The sequence below is a fragment of the Hippoglossus hippoglossus genome, chromosome 12 (genome assembly GCF_009819705.1).
Source record: "Hippoglossus hippoglossus isolate fHipHip1 chromosome 12, fHipHip1.pri, whole genome shotgun sequence".
NCBI lineage: Eukaryota > Metazoa > Chordata > Actinopteri > Pleuronectiformes > Pleuronectidae > Hippoglossus > Hippoglossus hippoglossus.
The window spans coordinates 3817501-3845000 of record NC_047162.1 but is presented as its reverse complement, the minus strand read 5'-3'; the positions used below and the strand labels follow the sequence as shown (position 1 = coordinate 3845000).

The 27500-nt window shown below is 40.5% G+C and overlaps 2 protein-coding genes across 5 annotated transcripts; both read left to right on the top strand.

Moving 5' to 3' along the window:
* Nucleotides 1-775: 775 nt before the first annotated feature.
* Nucleotides 776-13143, top strand: tbca (tubulin cofactor a). Its single transcript, XM_034602672.1, has 4 exons — nt 776-944; nt 7591-7696; nt 10397-10483; nt 12649-13143. The coding sequence occupies exons 1-4, from the start codon at nt 892-894 to the stop codon at nt 12727-12729; spliced, it is 327 nt and encodes a 108-aa protein (XP_034458563.1). The 5' UTR covers nt 776-891; the 3' UTR covers nt 12730-13143.
* A 4163-nt stretch (nt 13144-17306) lies between these two features.
* otpa (orthopedia homeobox a) lies at nt 17307-22946 on the top strand. 4 transcript variants are annotated; one of them, XM_034602670.1, is made up of 4 exons: nt 17307-18058; nt 18569-18981; nt 21537-22051; nt 22486-22946. In XM_034602670.1, exons 1-4 carry the CDS (start codon nt 18022-18024, stop codon nt 22496-22498), a joined length of 978 nt encoding a protein of 325 aa, XP_034458561.1. In that variant the 5' UTR covers nt 17307-18021; the 3' UTR covers nt 22499-22946. The 4 variants fall into 4 exon arrangements, with proteins under 4 accessions (XP_034458561.1, XP_034458559.1, XP_034458562.1 ...); XM_034602668.1 differs by having other exon boundaries at nt 17307-18097; XM_034602671.1 differs by having other exon boundaries at nt 17310-18058; nt 21537-22946.
* The last annotated feature ends 4554 nt before the right edge of the window (nt 22947-27500 follow it).

Genomic DNA, 27500 nt, shown 5'->3' with positions numbered 1-27500 from the left:
GAGCAAAGTCAAAGAGATTTAATTTAGCACCCGCAGATGAACTCAACACATCATGCAGGACTAATAAAGGACTTCTTATCTTATCTTTTCTTATGTATATGATATTTATATGATATATCCAGATGTATATGAAACTTGAATGATTTTTGCCCGTTAGATGGATCACACATTATCTAATACTGAGTCAAAAATGATATTTTGGTGGTGGCAGGTACTTCCGGTCATCTTCTCCTGTCTTTGGGTGTTCAGTGAAGTGCTGGCTCTTACACAAGTGTGTCATGCAAAGATTGAGAAGAATACCGTGTCAGAATAAAATACCATTCACTGTTTGGTAAGGAATAAGTAAGAAATGAATTACATAAAGGGTTAGGGTTAGGGCATTTGAATTTCTAATACAGTACATTAGTATTGCAGTTAAGCCCAGTTCTGTATATCTTTGATTAAGTTTGAAGTGCTTGTACTTATATACGTATATTTGTGTTTTTTTTACTCCACGACATTACATAGTTATTAAAGCAGAATAAACTACTCCATTACCTACTGCTAAGTAGGTAATAGTGACTTCACACACCAATACTTACAAAACTACACAGCCACAAAATGAAAAAGCTTTATTGACAAAATTGAATGCAGAAATAGTTGTTTATTTAAGAAAAAATCTAAATATTTCTTTCATGTTATTTATCCAAATACTGTAAATGTTAATAAATGTATCTCAGTGTCCAAAGTGTTCCACTGTACCACTGTCATCCTGATCGCTCGATGATCCTCTGCTCGATGTATCTGTGATCGTCTCTTCAGCACTGACTTCCGGCTGCACATCGTCCACACATCGTCCACACATCACCTGCGTCACTTCTCTACTGAGCATTAAAAACAGTATCTACAGCCATGGCTCACCCGGGAATAAGACAGATAAAGATCAAGACTGGCATCGTTAGGCGGTGAGTCTGGTTCCACTTATCATGGCATGTTTAGAAAGCCTGTTACGTTGCACGAGCTAGTTAGCTTAGCCTGGTGGAGTGGCCGGCTCGGCATGAAGCCAGGCCGCGCATGGGAGACTGTTTGCCGCCGAGGTTTTCACTCCACTCCGGTGTTTTGCCGGGGCCTGTGCTCGGTGAAGTGATGTTGAAGCAGTGTTGGTTTTCCATGGCGCTGCACTTCATTGTTGTTTGACGGACTCTCCCTGATATTTCTGGTGCGACAATGTAAGACCGTCATAATCTCAAAGATGGCGTAAATAACGGACATGGGTTTATTGTAGCGGTGTCTAAAGTTTGTCGACTCATGCTAGCTGTCTGCTAGCTAGCTAACATATTGCTAAGAACGAGTTGAATTTGTGGCTCTTTTGTGAATTTATGCCCGATCCACAGTCATTTACACTCATGTAAAAGGTCAGTTATAACAAGGGTGCGGTATATTTTGTTATTATGACCTCACATTTGCTCAATTGTATCACAAAATAAACCATCACCAGATTTGCTAGCAACAAATTAATTTAGTCCTGTCAGGTAGTTATTTAATTCAATCTTTAAATAGAAATACCTTAGCCAGACTGCAGTGATGGAGGTATGTGGTGATGATGTAGGGAATTCATTATCTGCACAGACAGGCGACAACAACATGGAAGGGTCCATTGTTTCCAGAAATACTTTGTTCTCTGTGTTTAACTACCACATATCACATGGTTTACTGTCACAGCAAAGTGCAGAAGTTTCAGGCAGTCAAATAAAGTGAGGATGCTGTCCTGGTTTTTATTTACCAATGTTTCAATCACACACAATCTAATTAGTTAGTGTGACTCTTTACATTGAAAACAGCTCAGACTCTCCTCTGGACACCAGCACACAGTTTTCCATGGTGCTCAGCAGGTGGGTTGTTCCCAGTATCTTGGAGAACTTGAGATATTGAGATCAGTCCTCTGTGGAAGGTGGACAATTTATTACAGGACTTCTTGTTCTACAGGCTCTGTAAATAGTTATATGTAAGTTTTGGGTTGTTGCCCTGGTGCAGAACAGATTTGGCACCAATCAGAAACTTCTGTGATGGTATTGTGTGTTGAATAGGGTTGCAAAGGGGCGGAACATTTCCGGTAAATTTCCGGAAACTTTCCATGGGAAGTTAAGCTCGGGAATTTTTTACCGCAAATTAAACGCTGAGCAATAAAAACGTCATTCAAAACTCTATTTTAAAGATGTATGGAATGCAGCACACGCTGCACGTTGAATTTCAACCCTCCAATACACGCAGCAGCATACATGCTGGACCCAAAGAAGTATGAGAAAAGCATACTCTCTGGTGAAGAGAACAACAGAGCTTACACTGTTATTACTACCATGTCTCACCACCTGGGTCTTGATGAAGGCAAAGTTCTCGGCAGTCTGGCAAAGTACCGTACCAAGCAAGGCCTTTGGGAAGGGGATGGGATATGGCAGTCATGCCAGCACATATCTGCATCCACCTGGTGGAAGGGACTTAGTGGATCTGAGGCCCTTGCACCTGTAGCCTCCATCATCCTCCAAATCCCACCAACATCAGCCGCCTCTGAGCGCAACTGGTCACTGTTTGGGCACACGCACACAAAGGTTCGAAACAGGCTCACCAATGCAAGGGTAGAAAAACTGGTGGCCATCCAGGCAAACCTAAGGCTCTTTGAGCCTGACGCAGAGCCATCCTCTACAAGGTTGGACAGTGACACCAAAGATGACGACGATTCAGATGTCGAGGAAGTGGACGTTGATGAGGTCCAGGAAGAAAGCATTGAGACCTGAAAGGATTCAGATGAAAAACGCTAAAACCAGAGGCTTGAGAAGCTTGACTAAATGCTTTCATTTTACATTTAGAATGGGACTTTTTTTGGGGGGGGATCATAGGGAATGCATTTATTTTATTCAACATTCATGTTTTTTGTTGTTCAATGAAAGAATCCATTAAAGTTCTACTCACAAATGGATTAAGTCAAAAATGTAATTTTTAAAATTTGTATTTGAAATGTTTGCATGCATGTCTGCTTATGACAAAACAAAATGTTTATATTTATGTCTGTATATGACAAGGTAAATACAGTTAGTATAAATTACCCACAAAATTTCCAGTTTATTCCCGTTAATTCCCATGGAAAGTTTCCAACTTTGAATATTCCCGGAATTTTGCAACCCTAGCTATGACACAATAAGATTGCTAGGAAATTGTTCTCTTTATTTCATAATGTAAAAAATATAGTAATATAATTTCTTTTCTGATTTAGATGTTTTTGAGAATTTTTTTTTTAAGGAATCCATGACAATAACAAACATAAGATATATATATATCATATTTACTCACAGCAACATACCATAATGCCAAACCTTTGCTGTGGCTCACCCACTAACCACAAGGTTGGTGGTTCAATCCCCGCCTCCTCCAGTCTGCATGCCAAAATATCCTCGGGCAAAATACTGAACCTCCAAATCGCCCCTCCCTGATGGCTGTGTCGGCAGTGTGGGATGGAAGCTATATACGTAAACACAGGCCATTTACTCAGCATATGTTGCATGGAGAGCAGTTTTATGTCCAATTCTATTCACTTTGTTCCTGCTCTACATTGTTTTCTCGCTTGTGATGGATGTTGCTGGTAAATATACTGGGGGTAGAGTGGTCATCCTCTAACCAGAGGGTTGGTGGTTTGGTCCCAGTCTTCCCCATTCTCCAAGCCGAAGTGTATTTAGGCAAGATATGATAGTGATCCCCAAAATTACCCCTTTCTTGAGGACCTTTGAGTGATAGTCAAGACTAGAAAAGCGCTATATTAGCACTTAGGCCCAAGACAAATTTCCCTATGGGACAATAAAGTAATTGATTTGATATAAATACAGACCATACTCTCAATTTTTGACTTTTGGCAAACTAGGAAAATTGACACTTGCTGTAAAAATTTATGATAAATATAAACCAAGCATTTGAAATTGTGATAACATCAGAATGTATTTAATATGCCTTTTGATATAGGAGCGTTTGAGCTCATCATCCATATTAAGCCAGTCTATTAATAATTCTTGCATCTATTCGGAGTTTACATCTGAATGTGGAGAACATATCATGAGGTGTGGTTGAGGTCCCTGGCTCAGTGTAGTGGTGTGTGTGGTGGTCTGGGTGTGTCTCTCGTCGATCAGGCAGACCTCTAATTCCCTCCTGTCAATGGCGTTGTGTAATGTGCTATCGATTGTGTTTTGATGAGGGTCAGATTGCTAACAGGCTCCCTGAGGTGGTAATGATGGAGGCTGGATTTCCCACTGGGGATAATGTCACACAGTGTCCAGTGTAGGAATAACAGTGCTGTAGTGTAGCAACAGTGTACCTCATCAGAACTGTCCCTAACTACTGCACGGATGTCTCTGAGAATACTATTTGGACATAAGGCAAAAGTTATTACATCTCACCTCCTCCAGTTCAAGAGTGCTGCCATGACACGGACCCTTAATCAAGCTGTTAGGTTTAAATGTACAGACTGCCTTCGCTTTCTGTCTCTTCGTAATCTTGCGTTCCTCCCGTTCAGTCTCTTTCTCCCGTGCCTCTCTCCCTTTTTTCTTTCCTCCTTGCCTTCCTCAGTCCCTCCTCCCTTTTTAGATATTGGAGTTTAGAGGAAACCTGCCTGCTCTTTTAGCCCGGCCTATTTCCAGTGGCTTTTGCACATTCCAGTCAGTGCCTTTCTGCCCTAGCGAGGCGGATGCCCTTAATAAAATGACAACAGTAATTTGCCTTTGTCATTCCGGTCCCAGCACAGACTACATCGTGGCTCAAAAATACAGTGCTAGAGGAGGCGGCCAAGTGGTGTGTGTGTGCGTGTGTGTCGGCTCACTCTAATTCCTTTTTTTCTATTTTCCAGAGAGCTGCCTTTTCCATTAAGCCTGAGGTGGCAGGTCTATTTAAAACCAGCCACGACCCCACCCCTCATTCACACAGTGCTCCAAGTCTGGGAGAAATAAGAAATTAACATCAGGACTGGAAGGGGAGGAATGGACATTTTGTTATTAGACTGTCCTTCAGTTTTATTCAAATTATTCCAGCCCTCCTTCCTCCATCTTTTCCCTTCTCTTTGCCACCTCTTTTTACTCTAAACAGACGACATCACTCATTCTGCATCAAGCACGAGAGTGGAAGGCGCGAGCTGCTGCTGCATATGGTGCCTGTTTAAAAGCTTCTTGATGGAACTGTATTAGAATCCATGGTAATTGATGTAAAATATGACAGAGTGCTGTTGGCTTCCTTGGCTAAGCAAGGAGCAGTGCAACACGGAGGGAAGGGTCTCCAGTAATTTGACTGATTAATGAAGGATCACTCACTTATGCACACGCAGCTGATTTTATGAAAAATGAAATTTGTGTTGTCATTCCAATAAGCAGGCACAGCCGGAAAAAGACTATTAGCTGGGAATTATTATCAATAGCGATATTTTCAAACTCCATTATGCCAATCAGGGTCGGAATCTGTTTAATAGATTTTGTTCCATTTGGCCCGTAATTGATAAATAATCAAAATTTATCAATGTACTCAAGCCCATTTTCACTAACAATCAAGGAAAAGAGGCCCATTTACCACCTGACTTGGTTCAAATTAGGGACTAAATTGATGATCAATTAATCTCTAAAAAGGACTAGTAGGGTGTGTCTTAGTGTCTCTCTCTCTGTGTGTGTGTGTGTGTGTGTGTGTGTGTGTGTGTGTGTGTGTGTGTGTGTGTGTGTGTGTGTGTGTGTGTGTGTGTGTGTGTGTGTGTGTGTGTGTGTGTGTGTGTGTGTGTGTGTGTGTGTGTGTGTGTGTTGGATATAGGAGTCAGATAAGCGTAGTGATGAGGTGCGAGCTGGAACGCAGTACAAAGTTAACAAGGACAGCAAGAGATTTTGTTGCTGCTGCTGATTGTCTTTTGTCACTGAAAATAAGGACATTTAAAATTTTTGCTTATTTTAGATGTAAATAGGTAACGATAAATGAATTCAGAATTTGGTTTGCTTCCCAGTATGAATTAATAATCAAAATGTTTATTAAATGACAGTGATCAAACTCATTCAATGGAAGTTTTCTTATTTGTAACTTCCAAAGTTTTTCGTTGTATATTTTTGAAGAACAATTTAACAGTAGCGTAGATGTATCTAAATGCACTAAATACTTTTACATTGCAATATTAAGGGGAAATAAGCAAAATACCATGTATTGCCTTTGCTGTGCAATATTTCACCATTATTTTATGCTGAATCACCATTTGTATGTAAAACATGCTTATTATAATTGGAGGAATGTGACAACTCTCTTAAATGATGGACATTTAAAAGGCTTGTTCAGGCAAAAAGGCCAAACATGTTGATTTGAATCCAGCTCCACAAATCTCGCTCCCAGCTCTTTATACGTTTCTAAAATTAATCTTTTGGTCCTGAAGTGCTGCTGGACATACAAAACAAGAATGAACATGTCACATAGACTTTTTGGGAAATAATTTTACCATACCATAGATTATGGTAAGTGGTCTGTATTTATATAGTGCTTATCTAGTCTTGATGACCACTCAAAGCTCTTTACTGTACAGTTTTATGCCATTCACACACATTCATACAGTGCCAGCACTTTAAGAAACAACAAATTAACAAATACTTTAAGCCCAATTCTCACTAAAATAAGAAAGAGGTTAAGATAGTTGTTAATTGAAGAACCCAGAAGAAGAACTGTACCCCTTTTGTATTTTTACTTGTAATTTAACCAAAGTTAAATATATTTTACAAGTGCTATTGTTGTATTTAAGGTGTTTTCCTCTAGAGTTGGTAGAGACCAAAAAAGGAAATAAAAGAGACAAAGGATTTGACTTCGATTTATCAGTTGGACACGAAACATGACCAATAATTTTGCACTGTATATACTGAATGTGTAAATAAGCCATTTTTGGATAAAAGGATCGCCAACTTAAAAAAGTATTAATATTAACTCACAACTTGTTTTTGCTGCCAAAAGAATGAGTTTTTCCAGGCTTTGTTGTTTGAAGCAATTTCTATACGCACAATAGTTTAGAGGATCGCACAGACTTTTATAAAGCCTTGTATTTTGGAATTATTGTACATGAATCATTGTGTCTTGAGTAAGAATCTTATCAGGCAGCTGCATATGAACAATATTCTGTTGTAATAGTGAGTGTTTGTTCCGGCTATAAACCATCTTTCATTCAAGCACATCCTGTCCTGAGTTGGTTTTAGATCACGGTATGAATAATAATAGGTTTCATATGGAAGCCTAAATTGAGGCTGATCTCCACATGGATACCGGTGTTGTGTGAGGCCCCGCAGCAGTGAGGAGGAATGATGTGTTCGCTGGTTGTTACTGAGGTGTGTATCTTGCCATCCTGTGGGAGATGATCTCACTGTGTCCCCTCAGTCAGAGTAGCGTAGGAGAGAATGAGGATAGATGGCCTCGTCTGTAAAAGGTGACCATCACAGCCTGCCTTTTTCATGGTTCAGCCTATATTATCTGTCTTGAGAGGCTGTGCATTTATGTTTCATGTTTGATGGAACAACAACTGTGTCACTGCCTTTAACTATGAACTGTGTTTTCCTCTCTTCCCATCCTCTGCAGGCTGGCCAAAGAGGAGATTTCATATATAACTGAGGCAAAACAGCAAGAGGAGAAGGTTGCGCGCCTGAAAGCTGAGGCTGGAGATGAATACGTTATCAAGAAACAGGTATGGGGGTCCTTTACTTCTATTTGTTACTATACTTCTTTGATGTTTTTGCGTTTCTTAATTTGAAAGCTTTGTATTTATCACCAACTGTTATGATCCTCTAGTAACTGAAGAGGTATTTCCAACTGTTAGAAGGCAAATTGTATCTCGATGATTTGAGTAACCCCTCATTCATGTAATGAGGTCAGTCCACAGTGATAATGAAGAATTAGGTTTTGAGAGGACAATCATTAGTGATTTTGTAATTTGCTTGATGCAGATGTAATTATATCATGTTACTTTAGAGGAGTTTGATAATTACTGACACATGCTAGCTATTTAGTGTCCCTAACAGATCACTGGCCCATATCCTGTTCTCCATTCTCTGTCACTTTGCCTACAGCCCTCCATCATTTGCGTGTTCTCTGCAGATAGCAGTTAAGAGCGTGGACATTTGTATGACATACATCATGCTAGCTCGCTCAACATCTGAAACACAAACTCTATCTGTATGAGGAGATTTCTGTGCTTTGTTTTCACTTTAACAGAGAATTTAAAATTTAAAGCGAAAAGACAAAAGCCAAAGACAGGGTCATTGATTAACACAGTCAGATACAAGGGTACAGTTCATTACACAGGGATTCAGGCCAAAAAGGTGAGATTCAGAAGAAATGCCAAATAAAATGCATTAAGCAGTGTGTCCAGAGAATAGCAATCACAGTATGTTAAGCCAGGCTCCCAGTGTGGCTCTATGGATGTCTCTCACTCATTCTCTCACTGAAATGTGTCATCAGCTGTGGGATCGAATGCAAGGAAAGTCTGTGCAGATGTTTATGAGAGAGGATGTGTAATGACTTTGGTGATCCACTGATTTTACAGATTTTACTCTTCTGCCATCAAGTGGTTGACATTTCTGAAATGTTTCTACGACTATTGGATACATTGTCACAAATACCTGAAAATCTAAGCATGTTGACATTAGCATTTAGCTCAAATCAGTGCTGTTAAATCAGAAACCCCAAAGCTATATCTTATTTGTATTCAGTATATTGGCTGCACACAGCATGAACCAGGAGATGCTAGCAGTGCTAACCAGCTGCTGGCTGCCATGTTTGAATGCTGATAGTGTGCTACACACAAGCCTGTAAGAGTGGGCACTGCTTTTAAATAAGTTTAACTCACGTGGAGGTGACAGAAGCATCAACATGCCGGTGAGACCCAACTGATCCATCCATCCATCCATCATCTATACTGCTTATCCGTTGCGGTGTTGCATGGGGAGCTGGAGCCAATCCAAGCTGACATTGATACATTTTATTTTTACAATAAATTTTAGTGGTATGATTTAAGATTCATAGAAGAGATGGTAAGGACATCCAAGTTTTTCTCTAGTTAAAAGCTGGAAGTTATAGTTAGCAATGTCTATGAAATCAGCCCAAATAAGGGGGCTGCTTCAAAGCATATTACATTTTTGTCCCTTGCAAGCATAAAGATCTTCAGCAAGCAGATAATGCATTTATACATTTCCACATTACAAATATCTCTTAAGAGAAAGAAACGAAACACCATTAATTAAACCCAATAAGTGCCAAATTGTAACTTAGAGAAGCTGACTTTATGGACAGTAACAAAATAAGTGGGTCCACTATTAGTTAACTACACTTCCTGCAGCAGTACTCTGTCCCTCTTCATTTGGATTTCTTTTGTACATATTTCTGGCTGGAGCTGCTGTGCAGACTCCAATTCTGATTAAATCTACTGGTGACATTAAAATTCAGCCTGTGTTTTGTTTTGTTTGTTCATTCCCAGAGCGGCGGCTCGGGCTGAGCAGCCGGCTTGGCTGGTGTTAAATGGGGGAGTTTGGGAGGCCAGATGGATTATGGTTGGAGATGAGAGGTCTGAGGCAGGATGGATTAGAGGTTTTTGTTTTAATGGAATCAATACACTGTAAGTGTCATCTTTATCCAGCGCTGATGGGATCATTCCACTGCACTGGGAGGGCACCGTGACTTTTCTCTGTTTTAGCACTCCTCTGCTTAGTCTGGCTCACCTTGTCACATCTACATGGCAACCGACTCAACTAGTTGTCTACCGTGTTGCAGTATGTCAGTTAGTCTGCCAGCCTGCCCGTGCACAGGTTCATCTGAGCGCCTGTTACTGTGCATAGCCGTGTAATGTACCTGTGTGTAACTGAGTCCATGTTTTGACTCTCCAGCTCGACAGAGGGCTAGGTGAGGAAGCATCTGTCATGAGTAAGTGTGTCTGACAGCGTTAGCCAACTCTTCTCTGCTCTTTAGGGTGCCAGCCGGGGGAATTCCACATTAGCCGCGGCTGTGAAAGTTCCCCAGGTTATAACGCAGTTTCACTCCAGGCGTAGTAATACCTGTTTACGCCTGATCACAGTGCCCTCGGTTCAGGGTTTCTTCATTCATTCAGGTGTGCAGTCAGATCGAGGCTGTCCCCTGCTGCCCAACTCCCTGCCCAATCGATAACTCAATAACATTTTTCATACCGCCGGCTTGTTGGGAGATGTTAACCACAGCGGCGTGCATGTGGGACACCCTGCACGTTACTGTCAGAAACGAGGCAACAGCCAATGAATATTCCTGTGTCTGGCTGTTTATAATGAATGTTGTAAACTTTGAAAGAAAACATGTTCAATAGTGTTGATTATTGTGAAGACTGGCAATGAAAAATAAAATGGGGATGATGTGGTTTCAGATAGAGGTGTTGCAGGAGTCAAGAATGATGGTCCCGGACTGCCACCGTCGACTGGCCGCAGCACACGAAGTTCTGATAAATTTACTTGTAAGTATCCGATGATATGTGTCACCATTAAATGGAAATGTGAAAAATAGTTTTCATCTCATAACATGAAAAAACTGTTCTGATGAATCTCTTAATCCATTTATGTTTCTATTAATTTTACAAATTTGTAGTCATAAATCTACTCTAAACATTTGCTCTTTGCCATCAAGTGGTGCTTGATTTGGTTCTTATTCCAGCATATGAAGATAGGATGTAGTTAACCTACAGAGAAACATTACTCCACATTTGAATGGATAAAAATGTACCAACAGGCAAATTAAAGAAAGGCAAATGTTTTTTCAGAGTAAAGATGTAGTACAGTAGCGGTTTTTGGCCACTAGATGCAGAAAAACATAAAAACAAGCTGACAGATGCACTGACCTGACACATCATCTTTTATAGCTGTCATGACTGACATATTGGCAAAGAATTGACATTGTATAGAACCAAGTTCAAATGCTAGATGTTGTCTGACTTGACTGTCTGCGTTGATGGGAGCACTGCTGCATTCAGACATGCGCGGAACTCTGACTTATCTCCTGACATTCTCCGGGGGGGCTGTGTGTGAGAATGCAAATGTCTGAGTGAGGGCCTATGGACTTTCTCCAGAGTTTCTGCTGCCTCTCCCCCAGTAGAAACTCTGGAGAACGTCCAAATGAAACCACGTGAGAGCACAGCAGGAGATCCTCTGCCTGTATGGTGACGTTTTTTAACGCAAATATAAAAGACACAAAACAAAAAATACAAATATCTAAGGATTAAAAAGTGATGCCATACGTGTATGAAGACTTTGACAAAGATGTCAAGAGAACTTTTGGTGATAAGGGGCGATGCACTTAACGCTCCAGAGATTTCTGTTGTAAACGCATCTGAGTGATGAATCTCCTGCTGCGTTGTTCATGTGCGAAAGGCAAACTGCGGAAAAAGTCCACAGAATTGTATCCGCTGTTAAACCAAAATAATGATCAAAAACTAAAATGCATTAAACATTTATTGCAATACATGTAGCTTCCAATGCTCCAACACTGTTCATACCAATTCATACCTCAAACTAAACTAGTCAGTTTGTCCCTATTGGTATCTTACATAGAGATGGTTACAATGTTTATTTGTATCTGCCATCACCGACTCATGCTCTCACCCAAATACACTTTAGCTGAATGGGAAATGTGGAGCGCAGAAGATCAAAAATTGTCCTCAGTTAATTGTAAGGATGGAGTTTTTATTTCTCTCTGTGATATAATGTTATATTTACAAATTAGACACAATTACCAAACAAGCACACAACTATAAACTATGGTAATTAACTATCAAACTTAAACAGTGGAGTTTTTGCTGTCTGAACGGTTGTAGGACCACGGATTTCACCACATATTGTATCACATATTTTATCATCCCTCTGTCACGTTCACAGAAAAAAAAAAAGTACGTTTCCTGTTCTTTACTGGTTGTCTGTGTTTATAGCTGTAGAAGCTAAATGGGAAAAACACAATGGAAATAATATTTCAATACAATTTATCTTTCTGCATATATATTTAGCATATTTTATTTAGCATTTTATTTTAACAGGATTTAAAGGGTCACTGAATGCAGTGCAACACCGGTGATGGGCTTAAGAATCAGACTAAGCTTTACATTTCAATTTGTTTATCAACTTGGATCTTTTTAGCCGGTCTGCCATGCTCACACCAGAGCTGCAGGCAGAGGGAGCTAACCTGCAATTAGCAACATGACCTCATCCCTATCACTCATCCTCCCTTTTTTTCCTCTTTAACACAGACATGCGCATATGCACGTGCTCATCACAGATCATTAACAGTGCTGTCACCGCGGTGACCACCACACAAACCCACACACACCTGATTAAAGGACATAGACGCCATACAGGCACCTTAACACCTGGTCCATCCCTTTACTGCTAAATTTAGATACCAGTAACATGACAGGGAGTGAAATACAACCTCAGGTTTTATGTCAATGAAGTGACATCCAGACAGGTTTGTTGAAATATTTTTTTTTCACATCGAGTCACTCAAAAAAATCCAAGATGTGGATTTATCCCTTAGAAGCCAGCTATAATTCCTCATTATGGCTGCAGGAGATGGCAGTGTTTTTTTTTTTTAAATGGCAATAAAACACAGCTGTGTGTGTTTGTTTCTTCTCAGGAAGCAGAAGAGGATTTGGCCGACTCGGAGGAGTACAAAGAGGCTCGGAAGGTGTTGGACTCAGTGAAGCTTGAAGGATGATTCCTTATGTGTTTCTTGTTCTCACTGTGAGATTCACCTCTTTCTTTAATGTTCATTCCCTTCATCAGGCCATGGAGACAAACTGAACCTGTTCAAAGCCTCTGTTCTTGATGTTATTTTTTCTACTGTTGACTTTCCCCCATGCCAACACATTTGTTCATGCTTTTGTTCTGTGTAAAATCCCACATTTGACCATAAAACGTTCAGTTTGTTACAGTCGAGGAGTGAAGTTTGTTTTTTTATTTTTTTTATTTTTGTCATATTAATACACTGTCTGGCCTTAATAGATACAATTAAATACAAACGCATGTATGCCATTCATCTAATGACAATTCAATTGAAGGTTGTGGTCCATTGCTCAATTGATCTGAAGTAAATGGTCACCAATGTAAATAAAGAAACTGTAGATCACTACAGAGGCTCCAGTGTTTTATGAAGTGACAATTTCCCTCCCATGTCATCATCTGACACTTTCAGGACATTAATTGGCTTGAACCCTTGATATAACACATACTACTAACATAAAGTGCAATTAACAATTTGGAATTCTATGGATTAATCTATTTGAAATGTAAGTTATTGATAGGAATTCTAGTTATCAATATTACTGAATAGTGTAACATAGACAATTTATTTGAGAAATCTGGTTTCAAAAACACTTTATAGATCATCAATTGTTGGACTTTCGATCAGCTAATCGATCAATCACACATACTAACTGCTGGATTTACTTACACAGTGTATTCACCTGCTGGTATTCCTGTTAACAGCACTGAAATGAATTGTGTTTGATACCTACAATAAAGACAAGAGCACTTTGGGCATCCCTGTCAGTCAGATGACAAATGTTGGTTATGGCCATGAATGACAAAACAGGGCCGCCTGACGTCCCCGCAGCAGCTCCATCTATTATCCACATGGCCCTAAAATAACGACACCTTGTATTAAGGCTGAGAGAGTCCTTCCTAAATAGTCATACTAATGAATGAACTCAATTGCCAGACAAATTAAGGTTACATTTGACTTGATCCTTATTTTACAGATTTCGATAATTATCGGGATCACCCCAAAGTCTCATTACCGCCCTAATGAGGCGCTGCTACTCCGTGACATCTACCCCGCTCCATCTCGTTAAGGAAATCGCTCTTCAATGCTGATTATTTTATTTGGAGGTATAATTATATTTCTTTCGGATAAATCACGGCCTAATCGAGTCCGTACAGAGGGCAGCAGTGCTAATTGAGGCATGAGATGCGGCGGCGGTGCGCTGCACCTGGGTTTATGTGACCAGAGGACCCGTGCAGGCTGCTGGCTGCTCTGTGAACACGTACAGGCTGGATAAGAAGTATCCACATCCTGTACCCGAGACATACGACTGTGTACAAATACCCTGTTACCTCAGTGAAAGGAAGTATCATTTCAAAATGTGGATACAATAACAGTAAAGGAGCTGATTAGGCAGCAGAGTGGTCCCTGGAAAATGTTATTTATCATGTGAATTTTTTATTGCATGCATGTGAAAGCAGGATTTTATTATTGACTGTTTTGGGTCCTTTTATCAATTGAAATCCATATTTTAAAAACTGATCATGAAAGCTGAGAAAAGAGGAGCGGAGTAAGATACTACAATATTACTTAAGGAACACTAAAGTATTACTTAAAAGATTTAACTTGAGTACTTAGGTAATGAGTACTCTCAGCACTGTACATTGCTCATGAATTGATTTGGGCTATGTTGAGGTTGACGTGATATTTTTCCTGTGCAGCAGCAGCAGCTCCTCATCTTGATATCTTCATTTCTTAAAAAATATTTCCTTCCCTGAAGCATCGGACTTGGATTCTCTGATGATCAGTGAAAACTAACATTAGGCCGGCTGATATTACACAGAAATCAACCTATATGACCCTAGAGCGAACTAACCTGCCATTTCCAATCTAATAGTGGGAGAAAAAAGGGTTATTCAGCTGTGGAAAGTCATTAAGTACTTATACTCAAATACTGCACTTAGTGAAGTCCATAGGTCCAAGCTATAGCACATGTACTTATCAGAGAGTCTTAATACTTTATGTACTCCATCAGTTTTTTTAATACTTGGTTATTGAGTATACGGGGAGTATATTAAAATTCTAGTAACTAGAGGATGTGAGCACTTCTATGGTTTTGTAGATCATGTAAATATTGTTAAGTTTATTGATATAATTCATATTAACAATAAACTATAGGGATAAAGCCTACATTTATATAGCAGCACAGTTGGGGATGATGCTGCGTTTGCCGCAAATTTAGCCCGTGTCAAACGTTTGCCGCAGACTGTGCGCAGAGAGAGAGAGAGAGAGAGAGAGAGGGTGTGTGTGTGTGTGTGTGTGCGTGTGCGTGTGTGACTTGCAGCATCAGCATCCCCTCCTCTCGACGCACAGTAACTTATTACTCCTAATCCCCGCAGACTGTCGCCAAATCAGCTGCGTGAAACAAGAATTTGTTAAACTGGAGGCCTGTGCGGATGGAAGATCGATTGTTTTTCTCCTCAGAAATCTCTAACTGAGTGAATACAGACTGCACAGACGGATCTGAGGGGGGGGGGGAGAGGAACAACGAAAATCACCGGGGGCCTGCGCGTTCGTTTGGATGAGCCAGGTGCGCATGTGACCAGGAGGTCGCGGGTTCAAGCCCCGCCAGCCGCCAACTGTGCGTCCACCGGCAACAGTCACACACATGGATCCGAGGCGGCCTCACACACACTGACGCTCCAGTGCTCCACTTACAATATTAGACCTGCATTTAATTATTTTTTACAGTTTTATTAAAAGTCAATCCTCATCTCCACAACGCGTGAAAATGTCTACTTTACACTCAGATGCGCCGCATTAACTTTGCGGCGGCCGAATTTGTTTGTCTATTTTTATTTGTACCATGCATGAGATTGATGTGAGCACGAGGAGAGATGAAGCAAACTGTGCTTTGGTCCTTGTTTACCCCAATTACAGCCTCACACACACACACACACACACACACACACACACACACACACACACAGAGAGAGAGAGAGAGAGAGAGAGAATCTATTGGCACTATTAAGTGAAAAGTTGCCTTTGAATTAGTTAAACTAAACGCATTGGATGTAAAAGGAATACCAATTTAGATTTCTCAATGAGCAAATTGATTCATATAAAACAAATAATAATAAAAACGATAATAATAATTATTACTATTATTATGATAAAAGGGCAAAGTGTTTTATTACATTTTCAAAATAAACCGTGAAATCACTTCCATCTATAACCAGTTCAATAGTTTTACAGGCACCCAGGGTTCGTGGGAGCAATCAAATGCATTTATTCTGTTTGGGGAGAATAAAAACACTCATCCATCATGAGAAATATCTGTTTATAACTATGCTGCCTTTTTTACACTGAAACATGAGGGAGACTAGTTTTAAAAAAGTGTATAATAAAATTAATATTGAATTTGTATTCTTTTAGCTTTATTCTTTATCATAAATAGCTCATGACAAATACATGATCCTCTCTGTTAAATATAAACACACGAGCAGTCTTTCACTGTTTGTTTTTTGCATACATAAAATATGGCAACACAAGAGAAAATACTATCACATTTCCACATTATCATTACTTCAAATAACCACAGTCTGTATAAATTGTCACTAATCTAGTTATTCTTGAAAACAAATGTAAGATGGGCTTTATCCCCCCATTACAATCGAATAGCCTGATCTGATTCAACAACACACACAGTTCCAGTTTTAAACCGTTCAGTCTATACCTCTAAAAAAGGAGCCGGGAGAGGGGGAGAGGACACGAAATATCTCCAGTTGCGCATCTTCTCCTTTCCCTCCCTTGAAGAAAGACGCAGACATCAGCGCAAAGACGAGATCTCCTCCTCATCCCGCATGGCAAGACGCGTCCGAAACAGACGCCCGCACACGACTCCACTCCCGTGCATTCCCTCCATCTACCCCTCCCTCCCTCCCTCCCTCCCTGTCCTGTCTGTGCCACCAGATTGCAGACAAATAAAAAGATGAGCAGAGGCAATTGGAGCCTGGATGGATGGAGAAAAGAGACCAAACGAGCCCCGGGTTCACGCTCGGACGCATCCTTTGTACCACTTTTCCAAGCACGTAATAAATTAACGTGACATCTGTCAGATTTGTTTTTGTTCCTAAACACTTGGCACATTGTGGTTTATTCAGTGACAATACTACTCTTATTTGGAAATTAAAAAAATTGACTATGAGACATTGCGCATAAATCCCTTTTCCAAGTGTCTCCACGTGATTACGCGTTTCTGTTTTCAGGTGCCATCTCATTACAGTAACTGTGGCGTCTTATCAAAGCCATGAGTCCACAGCTCATGTCCAGCTCCCTCCACTTTCCGCCGAATTAATCTGCTCACACATCATTTACACCGAGGCCCGCCCCCCCCTCCTGACAGTGGGCCCTAAATACTAGCAAATTACCACTAATTTATACTGATCTCGCCCTGATATTTGCAATAAAGGCGCATAGATTTGGCACTGATTACATAAAAGCCTAATGGCCTTGAAAACGAGCCGTGGTTAGATTGAGGTAGAAAGTTTGTTGTTCGGCTGCACTGGAGGATTTAAGATGGTCTCCAGGAGCCATTTAGAGTCGCGAGGAGGTCAAGGAGACTAAAATATTAGGGTAATGATCAAAACAATTAACGCAAGTTGGAGCTTGTAGACAAGGTGTGTCATGGAGTGTATGATCCACAGTGTGCTGTCTGTTCATGCTGTGCCTATAGTCCTCATATGAATAAGTCCCAATTCTTGCGCGCACGAAGGGGCGCAGAGCAGCACGCACAATTAAACAAATATTGTGGTGATCCAACATTTCTCGAACGGGTCGAAGCCCTCACACAGATATTAGATCAGGTTATTTTATTGGATGTAATTTGGAGGAGAAATCAAAGCCAATTACAGGAATGAGGAGGAATGAACTTGTGGATGTGAGAGGAAGGAGGGGAGGAGGACGGGGGGGTGAGGAGGGATGGGGGACGCTGGGGTCTCGGGCTGAGGCTGACATACCTCAGGCTTCAGCTCTGATTGGTCCTCGTTTGGAGCAGCTCATGGGTTCATTCCGCCGTTAAGCGCCTCCCCGTTCCTCTAAACTACATTATAATGCAACCAACCTCCCTTTTAACCACAAACCGAATTTGCTTTCATTTAGGCGATATATATTTCTTAAATAGGTTAAAGTCATAGAGATTTTTTTTGTTGTTGGTGGGAATAGCATTTCGCCCTGGAGCGGTGCGCAATGCTATCTCATGCCGACCTCCTGGATGCTCGCCTCGGTGAGTTATCATCACCAAACTCCGGTCTTCAACTCTACTGTAAGCTGGAGGCACTTCTAATCCTAAATCAAGCTCAGAAAATTGTCAATTTGCTTCTTACATCATCTTAATGTGGCTGAAGTGAACTAAACTCGCTTAATTCATTGGAAAAGTAATTATTATTATTATATTACTGCGTAATTTGATTTAACCATTTTCTGAGATATCGTGTGAACGAATTGAATTAAGAGTATTTAAGGAGCAGATTGTAATGTGTGCATGCTGTAGTTGTCTCTGTCAAAGAGCTGCGATCATGTGCTTTTTTATTTCTGCTTTGGTGTTTCTGTTTTTAACCTGGATGCTTTAATGCATGTGCAGCATCATTTTCTACTGGCGCAGAAAATTTGCTTCAACTATTCCTGATTTCTTCCATGTCGCCTGTGTGCAGTTTAAAATGCCTAACCATGTGTTTCCCTCCTGTAGAGAAGGTGTTCACTGTTCAAATCTCACCCGCTCTGCTTGCCTTTGCAGGGATGAAGGATGCCGCGGCGGAGCTCCTGGGCCACAGGGAGGCTCTGAAGTGCAGGCTCGGCGGAGGGGGACCCGACCCGGGCCACTCCGGCGAGCTCGGTCCGGGCTCGGACGGCGTGGAGGGCTCCACGATGCTCCCCGGTGACGATATCAGCGGCGGCGGCGGCGGCGGTGGATCCAACACGGTGCAGGTGAACAGCAAAGATCAGGAGAAGCAGCAGCAGCAGAACAGCAGCAGCAACCCGAACCAGTCCGGAGGACAGCAGTCCCAGAAACAGAAGCGGCACCGGACCCGCTTCACCCCGGCGCAGCTCAACGAGCTGGAGAGGAGCTTCGCCAAAACACACTACCCAGACATCTTCATGCGGGAGGAGCTGGCTCTGAGGATCGGCCTGACGGAGTCCCGAGTGCAGGTAGGACGCCTGGAAGCACAGCCTGTAGTTTTCATTCACTCATTCATCAACAGTGAGTCATATTGAAAGGTTCAAACAAAACTCAAAACAAGGACTCGTGTTGCGCCTCACATGTGCGTGAAGCAGCAACAAACTGCATGTGCAGGACAAAATTAATTCAAATGACAATTATTAAATGAATGTGTATATTTTCTAAAAAGCTTTATTACGACTAAATCTCCACCAGCTCCAAAAATAAAACCCAATCTGTTCACTGTTGCCATGACAGTAACGAACATGCAGGACCCGGATTATAAATTGAATTAAGTGAAATTAAATTCTCCTAACAGCAGTTTTTTAATTTACATGTGTGACCGAACATTTCTAACTTATTGTGTTCGCTCTCTGCGTTGCAGGAGCATTGTAACATGTGTGCAAACTAATTTCAATATATTATTTCTAACGCGCCATCGACAAAAAAAATGTCCCTTCTATTTCAAATTAAAATGCATTTTCTTTAACAAAACTGCATTTTATTAAAGATTAGACGTTTCTGATCCTAACCGTCCGTATTCTGGAGAAACTGAAACTAATTTCATTTCTAACATGTTAAATTATATCTGATATTTTTTTTAATCATATCCATCATAACAAAAACACTTTTCATCGTAATTAAATTTTCTTTTACACTGAAATAATTATCTTAAATATAATGCAAAGCAAGATACACGTTATAATGATTTCACTATATAATTAAAATGTATTCTAATATTCACAAACAGTCATAGCTAATCAGTATAAAGACAACAACACACAGGTTGTGTATTATTCTGGTTCAATGCCTTGCCCAATAGAAGTCCATGCTTGAAAACCTCACTCGGATTGGAACCAGCAACCTTGTGGATTATTACTAGACATAACAAGCCTGACACTAGATATTACAGGTTGAGATTTTTTTTTCATCCGTTCACAAATTTATTTGAGACCAGTGAATGAAATTTTTTTTTTTTTACGATGTTAAACTTTTGTATTTTTTATTTTACCCAATATTTTATGGTTATTTGTTTCAGACCCAGTTGTGGGTGTTTTTCTATGACTTAAGTAAAACCTCTTATTTCTGAGGGATTTAAAAAACTGGTCCAAATTTTGCGCTCATGTCATTTCATATAATTAGAGGGAACCAGACGATTATCTTTATTACACTCGTTTAATCGCCTCAGATAAAACCGTTATCAACCTCTACATACATTTTAACCTTGTGATCATGAGGGTAAGTCAGCACCATGACTACATCCCATAATACTGTGCGTTGTCCTCGCAGTCTTTAGTCACTTCCAGTTTGCACACTGTAAAAATAATTCCTAAAATATGAGGCACATTAAGGAATGATAGCTGCACCGCCTTATTAACCACGTGGCACATGCACTGGAGCTGCTCACGTGTGAAATAATACCTTAATAACCGTTATTATAAGAGTCACTTCACTTTCTACATAACATTTACATAAAATAAGAATTAGTGTAATGACGCTCATCTGTTGTTATTAGAGGGATGAGAATAAGACGCAGGTCCAGAGTCAGTTTGAGCCAATGCGCCTGTCTCCGCGTCTCCGCGCCGGACGCGCACAGAGCGCGCTCCGTGTCTCTATTTTTAAACAGAATGAGAAATTGTGGTTTTCTTTTCTCCTGAAGTGTCATGTTTCTCGGGCCGGGTTTCACGGCTGGCTACGCGAGCTGGAATAAGAGTGAGATTGTCCCTCTCTTATTACCGAGCCCCACTTTTCTCAAGCAAATCTCCACATTAATCATAGACGCCCGCTCGCAAGCAAAACCAGCAGCAGCTCAAGGACCCGGGCGAATAAAGTCCGTTCACCAGCGAGAGCCATTTGTCACAGCGCTAACATTATCTTTATTATCTGACTGCCTGCTTCTTCACTGGCTCCCACCACCACTGTTAAATCCCCGAGGAGCAAACACATGATCTTATATAAATACAAATATAAATATGAATTCTGCACACAAAAAATTAAACCGTTATCAATAAAAAGAAAAACTACTCATCATCTCTACAATGTTGGAATATTGCACACAAATATTAAAGTGGCATGTTTTGTTTTTTTTACAATTATTTTACCAAATCACAAAAGTTCTAAAATTCTACAAAAGCTAAAAAAAAATAAAATTCTAATAAAATTTGCAGATGTAATATTTTTTGATATGCAAAATCTGTTCTAACTAAATCTGACCTTCGTGGACGTTATTGGATTATTACGCAAAATAGACACGTTATTTATTCAACTCATTTTTAAAATGAATTGTTTTCATATTGTTGATGGGGAACATTTAGAGACCTGAGCAGTGTAAATAGATGGCACCAGCCGATGGGACCCTGGAAAAAAGAAGTAAACATAAATCTGTGTTTTCCAGGAGCTGATTTATTGTTGGTTGTTCACATTATCATGATGATCACGGGCCGATGTCATAACCTTCTTTATGTGCTCTGATAACATGACCTGTCAGTGGCCCAGCAGCCATCACAGCCGCCTCCTCTCACCGTCTCCTCCTCTCTGTCCGCAGGTCTGGTTCCAGAACCGACGCGCCAAGTGGAAGAAGCGCAAGAAGACCACCAACGTGTTCCGCTCTCCGGGCACTCTCCTGCCGACGCACCACGGCCTGCCCCAGTTCCAGTCCGCCGCGGCGGCAGCGGCGGCCATGGGCGACAGCCTCTGCTCCTTCCACGCCAACGACACCCGCTGGGCCACGGCAGGGATGCCCGGCGTGTCTCAGCTGCAGCTCCCGCCTTCTCTGGGTCGCCAGCAGGTCATGGCGCAGTCCCTGTCTCAGTGCAGCCTCGGCGCCGGGCCGCCGCACAACTCCATGGGTCTCTCCAACATGTCGTCCAACGGCGGCGGGCTGCAGACACACCTCTACCAGCCCACGTTCCCCGGGATGGCGTCCTTATCCGGCCCGAACAACGTGACCGGCTCGCCTCAGCTGTGTAGCTCCCCGGACAGTGAGGTCTGGAGAGGGACAAGCATCGCGTCGCTGCGCCGCAAAGCGCTGGAGCACACAGTATCCATGAGCTTCACCTAGTACGAAGAGCTTTTCCTCTGCGTTTAGTTCTTATTCATCCATCCACCGGGAAAAATACAAGCAGGATACTTGTTCACATCACAAAGAGCAGAGCTGTACACCTGGCAGTTTGATTCTCTCCCCTATCACAGACCAGAGGGAGAACTGAAGCTATTTATCAGGCCTCATGGCCTCTATCAAGCATAGGGCTGGTTCTGTTTAAAGCTATAATTTATTATTTCGCATGTAGCCTATGACGACTATTTATTTGTCTATTTAAATTTAACTTATTGGTTTGCTCAGTATATATTTATTTGGCACAGCCCTCGCCTGTTGTTGCGGGGCTCTCGGTGACTGACTGGTTTTTGAAGACAATTTCTGAGGATACCTTGAAATACACAACTGTAGGTGACACATTTCCCCTTTGTTTTTTTTCTCCAAACCTGCTGCACAGCATGCAACTGTGAAGGGCCAAAGGCGCGTGCACGGTGGACGTGTAGAAACAACGTGGAAGTTTAACAGCATGAGCACATGAACGATTCACCAGAAAGAAAGAAGAGAGGGAGGGATGAGGTTGTGGTGGTTTGACAGGAATCAGGACAACATGGAAAAGGACTTGACTGCATGTGCTGTCCAGGGCAAAAATAAATAAGTAAATAAACAAATACAAAACGAAGGGACATACTACAAATGACGACACGGAAACTGACTCTAACTATAATCTGTTATATAGGATGTTTTGTGTAGGGGAAGCACTCTCTTCCCATTTGGTCAGTTTGTGATAACTTATGTTTCCAAGAGTTATGTCTGTGCTTATTATCAAATATGACTTTCTTAAATGTTTGAACCATTTTGTTTCATGGACATGTTTATATCAATTCAATGTAAATGATCAAATAAAAATCATTTTCGATTATGTCACACAGCGAATCAAACCTCCTTTCTTGAAAGAAACTTAAAGGCTTTAAAGTGAAAGACTCTGAAAACCATGGAGATATAGGTGAAAGTGCAAGAGTTTATTCAGTCTGTTATAAGGAACAATTAATCCACCAGAAGAGTTTGTGACTTTAATCCAGTTCAACCAGTTTAAAGCTCCATTTCCAACTAAATAATGAATCTCCTTCCATCTGTGGTTCATCTCCACCATGGAGTTCACCACCAACCAATCATCTCTTCAGTCATGTGGCATCACGTGTCAGATGATCGTCTATAAGTCAAAACAGGGTGACAGTGGTGTGAAGCCATTTTATTTTCCATGCTAAAAATGCACATGCAGCATTAAAAACATCACGTGAATCTTGAACGTTTTTTAAACAGGACATCATGTCTATGTGTAAGCATCACTGAAATACAATCCTTTGGGCAGTTGGGCAAAGTAAAGGTACGTTTACCTACAATGTTTTTCAATTTGTGCTATTTCTATTCATTAACCTTTGTTACATTTCAGAGGGAAACATTTTCAGATTCTTACTCCACAGTTATCTGAGAGCAGTTAATTGGCAGATGTACAATTTACTGTTTAAAATTAAACAACCCAAAATGAGCATCACCTCAAACTACAACACTAAAAATGCTGCTTCCATGTTAATGCATCAATAAATATAAGAATATAATAATCTAAGAAGGCCTCTTTTTGCATTATGAGTATACTTTTGAGGCTGTATACATCGTACCAGAAGTAAAAAAAAAAGGATAATCGACAGAGAGTCTTCTCACAAAAACATTCAATCCCCTATGACAGATTTGTCAAAGTCAATCAGGACCAAACTGGCAAATAAGCATTGGTTAGCCAAAGGTCTCATATTTGCCAAAAGCCTGAAACAAGATGAAGATCCAGTGGCTGAACCTTGCATAACTCTGCTTTATACTCACAGTCCCCTAATTAACATTTATAAGCAGTATATAAACATTTAAACACATTTTAACAAAGCCAAATGAAGATATAGCTGAAACATTTCAATATATTAACTAAACATGTATTTTTAATTCTGTTGAATTGAAATTGAATCATTATGATGTTCTGTAGCCTCCACTTTTGAGTGCCCATAAGGAGGAGTTATATACAAGTATATAGACTATTAATAAACACTTGTACCTGCCTACAATCCCATCATAATGTGTAGTAATTTATTAAATCACTGATTCCTGCTCATGAAGTCTGAGCAACTGTTTAATCTCCTAAAACAATGGAATAAAGGATCTTGATGACTTTTCCACAGCTCATTAATTAGTAATAAAACAATGACAAACAGACATGTAGGTGTCACATCTACAACTATGTGGGCTGTAGACTCTGAGCTGAAAATGCTCATATTTCAACACGCCTCACACCATTGTCAGAAATTCTTATTGAATTCTCCAAAGAACTGCTGTGGATCAGGGGGTAGAGCGGGTGATCCACCAGCCAGAAGCTCATTCTGCGTACCGAAAGTGATCTTGGGCAGGATTCTGAACTGCTGTGCCGCTAGTACGTGACAGAGAAAGTAGATGTTCATAGATGAAGTGTATAACTGTGTGTGAATGGGTGAATGGAAAAACTGTAGTGTGAAGTGCTCAGTGGTCATCAAGACTAAAGCTTTATCTAGCGGTTTTGTTTTCCTGATTTTTCTGATTCCATCAACTTGACAGTTTTCTGTTGCTGAGGCGCTGCACAGATTCTGTATGTAGGCGTCTATTTGCATTGATTGTTCTCTTTTGTGCGACCCACAGGTTAGTGCGTCATTTTACATTTAAGTCATTGGAGCCAATCCACAATGAAATGTGCTGCACTTTGTGAGGCCTCGAACCCCTCTCTCCCTCTCCTCAGCTGCTCCCGCCCAAATAATGTGAAAGTAATGATGTAATTATATGATTATAATCATGAGGAAAGAGAGACATGGCCGTGGTTTAAATACTGACACATCCTCTTCTGGTCTGTATGAGGGAATGTATTCATTGCTATGAAAGCTCCATCAGCTGTGGCCATTAGGAAGATACAAACAGTGAGAGATTTGTGATGGAAACCCTTTTTTTTCCTCTAATGCCTCAGTCTGCATCGTGGTAAACAAAGCCAGTGTGGCTTGGTTGGCATCAGGGTGTGATAGTAATCAAAGCTTTCTCTTATTTCATTCGTATCACTATATTTATATATTAATATATATACATATATGTGTGTGTGTGTTTAAATTCTCTTTTCAAATGACATTAGTTACAGTGATATATATAGCTCCAGAAACTAGTGTTACTAAATGTGAAGAAGTAGATCTGATCCTCAGATGATTTCATTTATTAATTCAGTGTCTGTTTCCCTCTCTCTGCGTCAGCCTAGGTTTTAATAAACAGGAACCTCAATGACCCGATATATGGTCCTGAAGCTACATCTCAAGCTGCTGTTCTACTGTCATAATGGTCATAAAGGTACAGACTCAAGGGCAGTTTTGATTTTATGAAAATTAGACCTGATTAGACCAGATAAACTAGATTTTTACAGCTCACTGGTTAAACAAACAGTAAATAGCTGAAAAGGTGAGAATCTTTTCGTTTTTTTGGCATATTTTCTTTTTCAGGCGTATTTTCAACAGCGGAGGTTTTTCATCACGGGTGGACCTCGGATAGATCTTGTAAAGTAAGGTGTAATTTTCTTTACACACAGGGTTTTTCTTATTGTCAGTTCAGCATCAGGAAAGTCAGATTAAGCTGGAGAGGTGGATGAATTAAACCCTGCATGTGAGGCCTCAAACAGTCGGGTCAAGCAGACTCAATTCGCAAATGGGACATCTGCTCCCTCTGTGCCATGACAGTCGGACAGTTATTGGGGAAAACTGCTGTTCCACTCTCTGGACCAACAACTTGGGAAGTGGTATAAGCAGTTTACTGTCACAGGAATGTAGGAGCCCCCCCACACGAGGTAAATCATGACCACAAGATCGAGGTGGTTTGCTGTTAATGCAGCTGGATGCTGACATATAAAGATTCAATGAAAATCCAAACAAAACAAGTTATTCTAAGTTTCACAATGCAGGCCATGGTACAGTTTATAATGATTAATGTTTATATGAAGAAAAATAAGCAGATGAAATGAATTAACCGTAAATTTGAGCTGAAAAGTAATGTGAAATTACACTAAGCCTGGTTAATCAGTTTTATCACCACCCTCCTTTGGACTGCGACCTTATATTCCTCTTCATCCTTCTCCTCATCATCAAGAAATAACAACATTTCGTTCATGAATCTTCCACTAACTTACATATTTAGAGAGTAATAAAGGATTATTTTATCTTAGCGCTTCGTATCACACACATCGTATTGTATTGTATTGTATGGTATTGTGTCATAACATTTAATATCGTATCGTATCGTATCGTATCGTATCGTATCGTATCGTATCGTATCGTATCGTATCGTATCGTATCGTATCGTATCGTATCGTATCGTATCGTATCGTATCGTATCGTATCGTATCGTATCGTATCGCATCACATCGTATTGTATTGTATCGTATGGTACAAAAGGGTTTGTTTGATTACTGGCAAGGCAAGTTTATTTATATAGTACAAATAAACAAGGCAATTCAAAGTGCTTATTAGGAAACCATCAAATTAAGGTTTAAATCTGCATTCAACAATGTTTTTACTTCATCAACATATTAAATAAATCCTAATATTTAAAATAAGGCAGCTGGTTCTGTCTTACAATGACTGTTAAATCATCCCTGTCAGTGTGCCACATGAAAAATGTTATCCCTCCTTCAGACTTTGCCATTTAGCCCTTTCCTCCTTGAATGGTCAGAATAGAGGGTCACATTTTCTATGTACTGGACACAGAATGTTGACAGTATCTGTGCCACGTTTGTCTTGTCATCCTCCAATTAATAATGTGTTCTGCATATCTTAAAAGCCTAAACATAATTTATGTGGCAGAAATATGTTTCTTCTTTCCTTTTTTAGCTTCATGATAATCCCATGAACCCTCAGATTTATTTTGTGACCCTTCAAGATCTCCCTGCTGAAAACTAATGCTTGAGGTGTTTTGGTAAAATATAGTGTATTTGGTAAAAGAAGGATAAACGTTAAACTAAGTGCGGGAACAAGTTCTTTAAAAAAAGCAGAATTTGTGAATGCTGTAGATACAGTAGAGTGAGGGGTGTTCCCGACGTCTGGATGTGTTTATAATCAAGAGGAGGAGATTGGGGGTGGGGAAGCACAGGGATAAAGATTTTTGTAGTCTAACGACAGATGTGAAATAATATTACATAAATGTAATAATTTGTTTCACTATCACCCAGGTTAATTAGTTTGTGAAAATGGGCAACCTATTTCTCATTGGGTAATTTGTCACACACTGACGAGGTAGCCAATCAGTGACCCTGCTGTTGGTGGGATCATTCTCCCAGAATGCTGTGCAGCGAGTGTGTCGCGGAAAATGTGAGAGCGAGCCAATGTTTACCTCCTATTTATTCCACACAAATAAATGAAATCAGTCAATAAACCA

What these genes read in the sequence shown, in the direction of transcription:
- tbca (XM_034602672.1), top strand. Translation starts at nt 892, where the DNA reads ATGGCTCACCCGGGAATAAGACAGATAAAGATCAAGACTGGCATCGTT. An exon ending in AAGACTGGCATCGTTAGGCG is followed by an intron (nt 945 to 7,590) that starts GTGAGTCTGGTT and finishes CATCCTCTGCAG; the next exon opens with GCTGGCCAAAGAGGAGATTT. An exon ending in AAGTTCTGATAAATTTACTT is followed by an intron (nt 10,484 to 12,648) that starts GTAAGTATCCGA and finishes GTTTCTTCTCAG; the next exon opens with GAAGCAGAAGAGGATTTGGC.
- otpa (XM_034602668.1), top strand. Translation starts at nt 18,022, where the DNA reads ATGCTATCTCATGCCGACCTCCTGGATGCTCGCCTCGGTGAGTTATCA. An exon ending in CTCCGGTCTTCAACTCTACT is followed by an intron (nt 18,098 to 18,568) that starts GTAAGCTGGAGG and finishes TTGCCTTTGCAG; the next exon opens with GGATGAAGGATGCCGCGGCG. An exon ending in TGACGGAGTCCCGAGTGCAG is followed by an intron (nt 18,982 to 21,536) that starts GTAGGACGCCTG and finishes CTCTGTCCGCAG; the next exon opens with GTCTGGTTCCAGAACCGACG.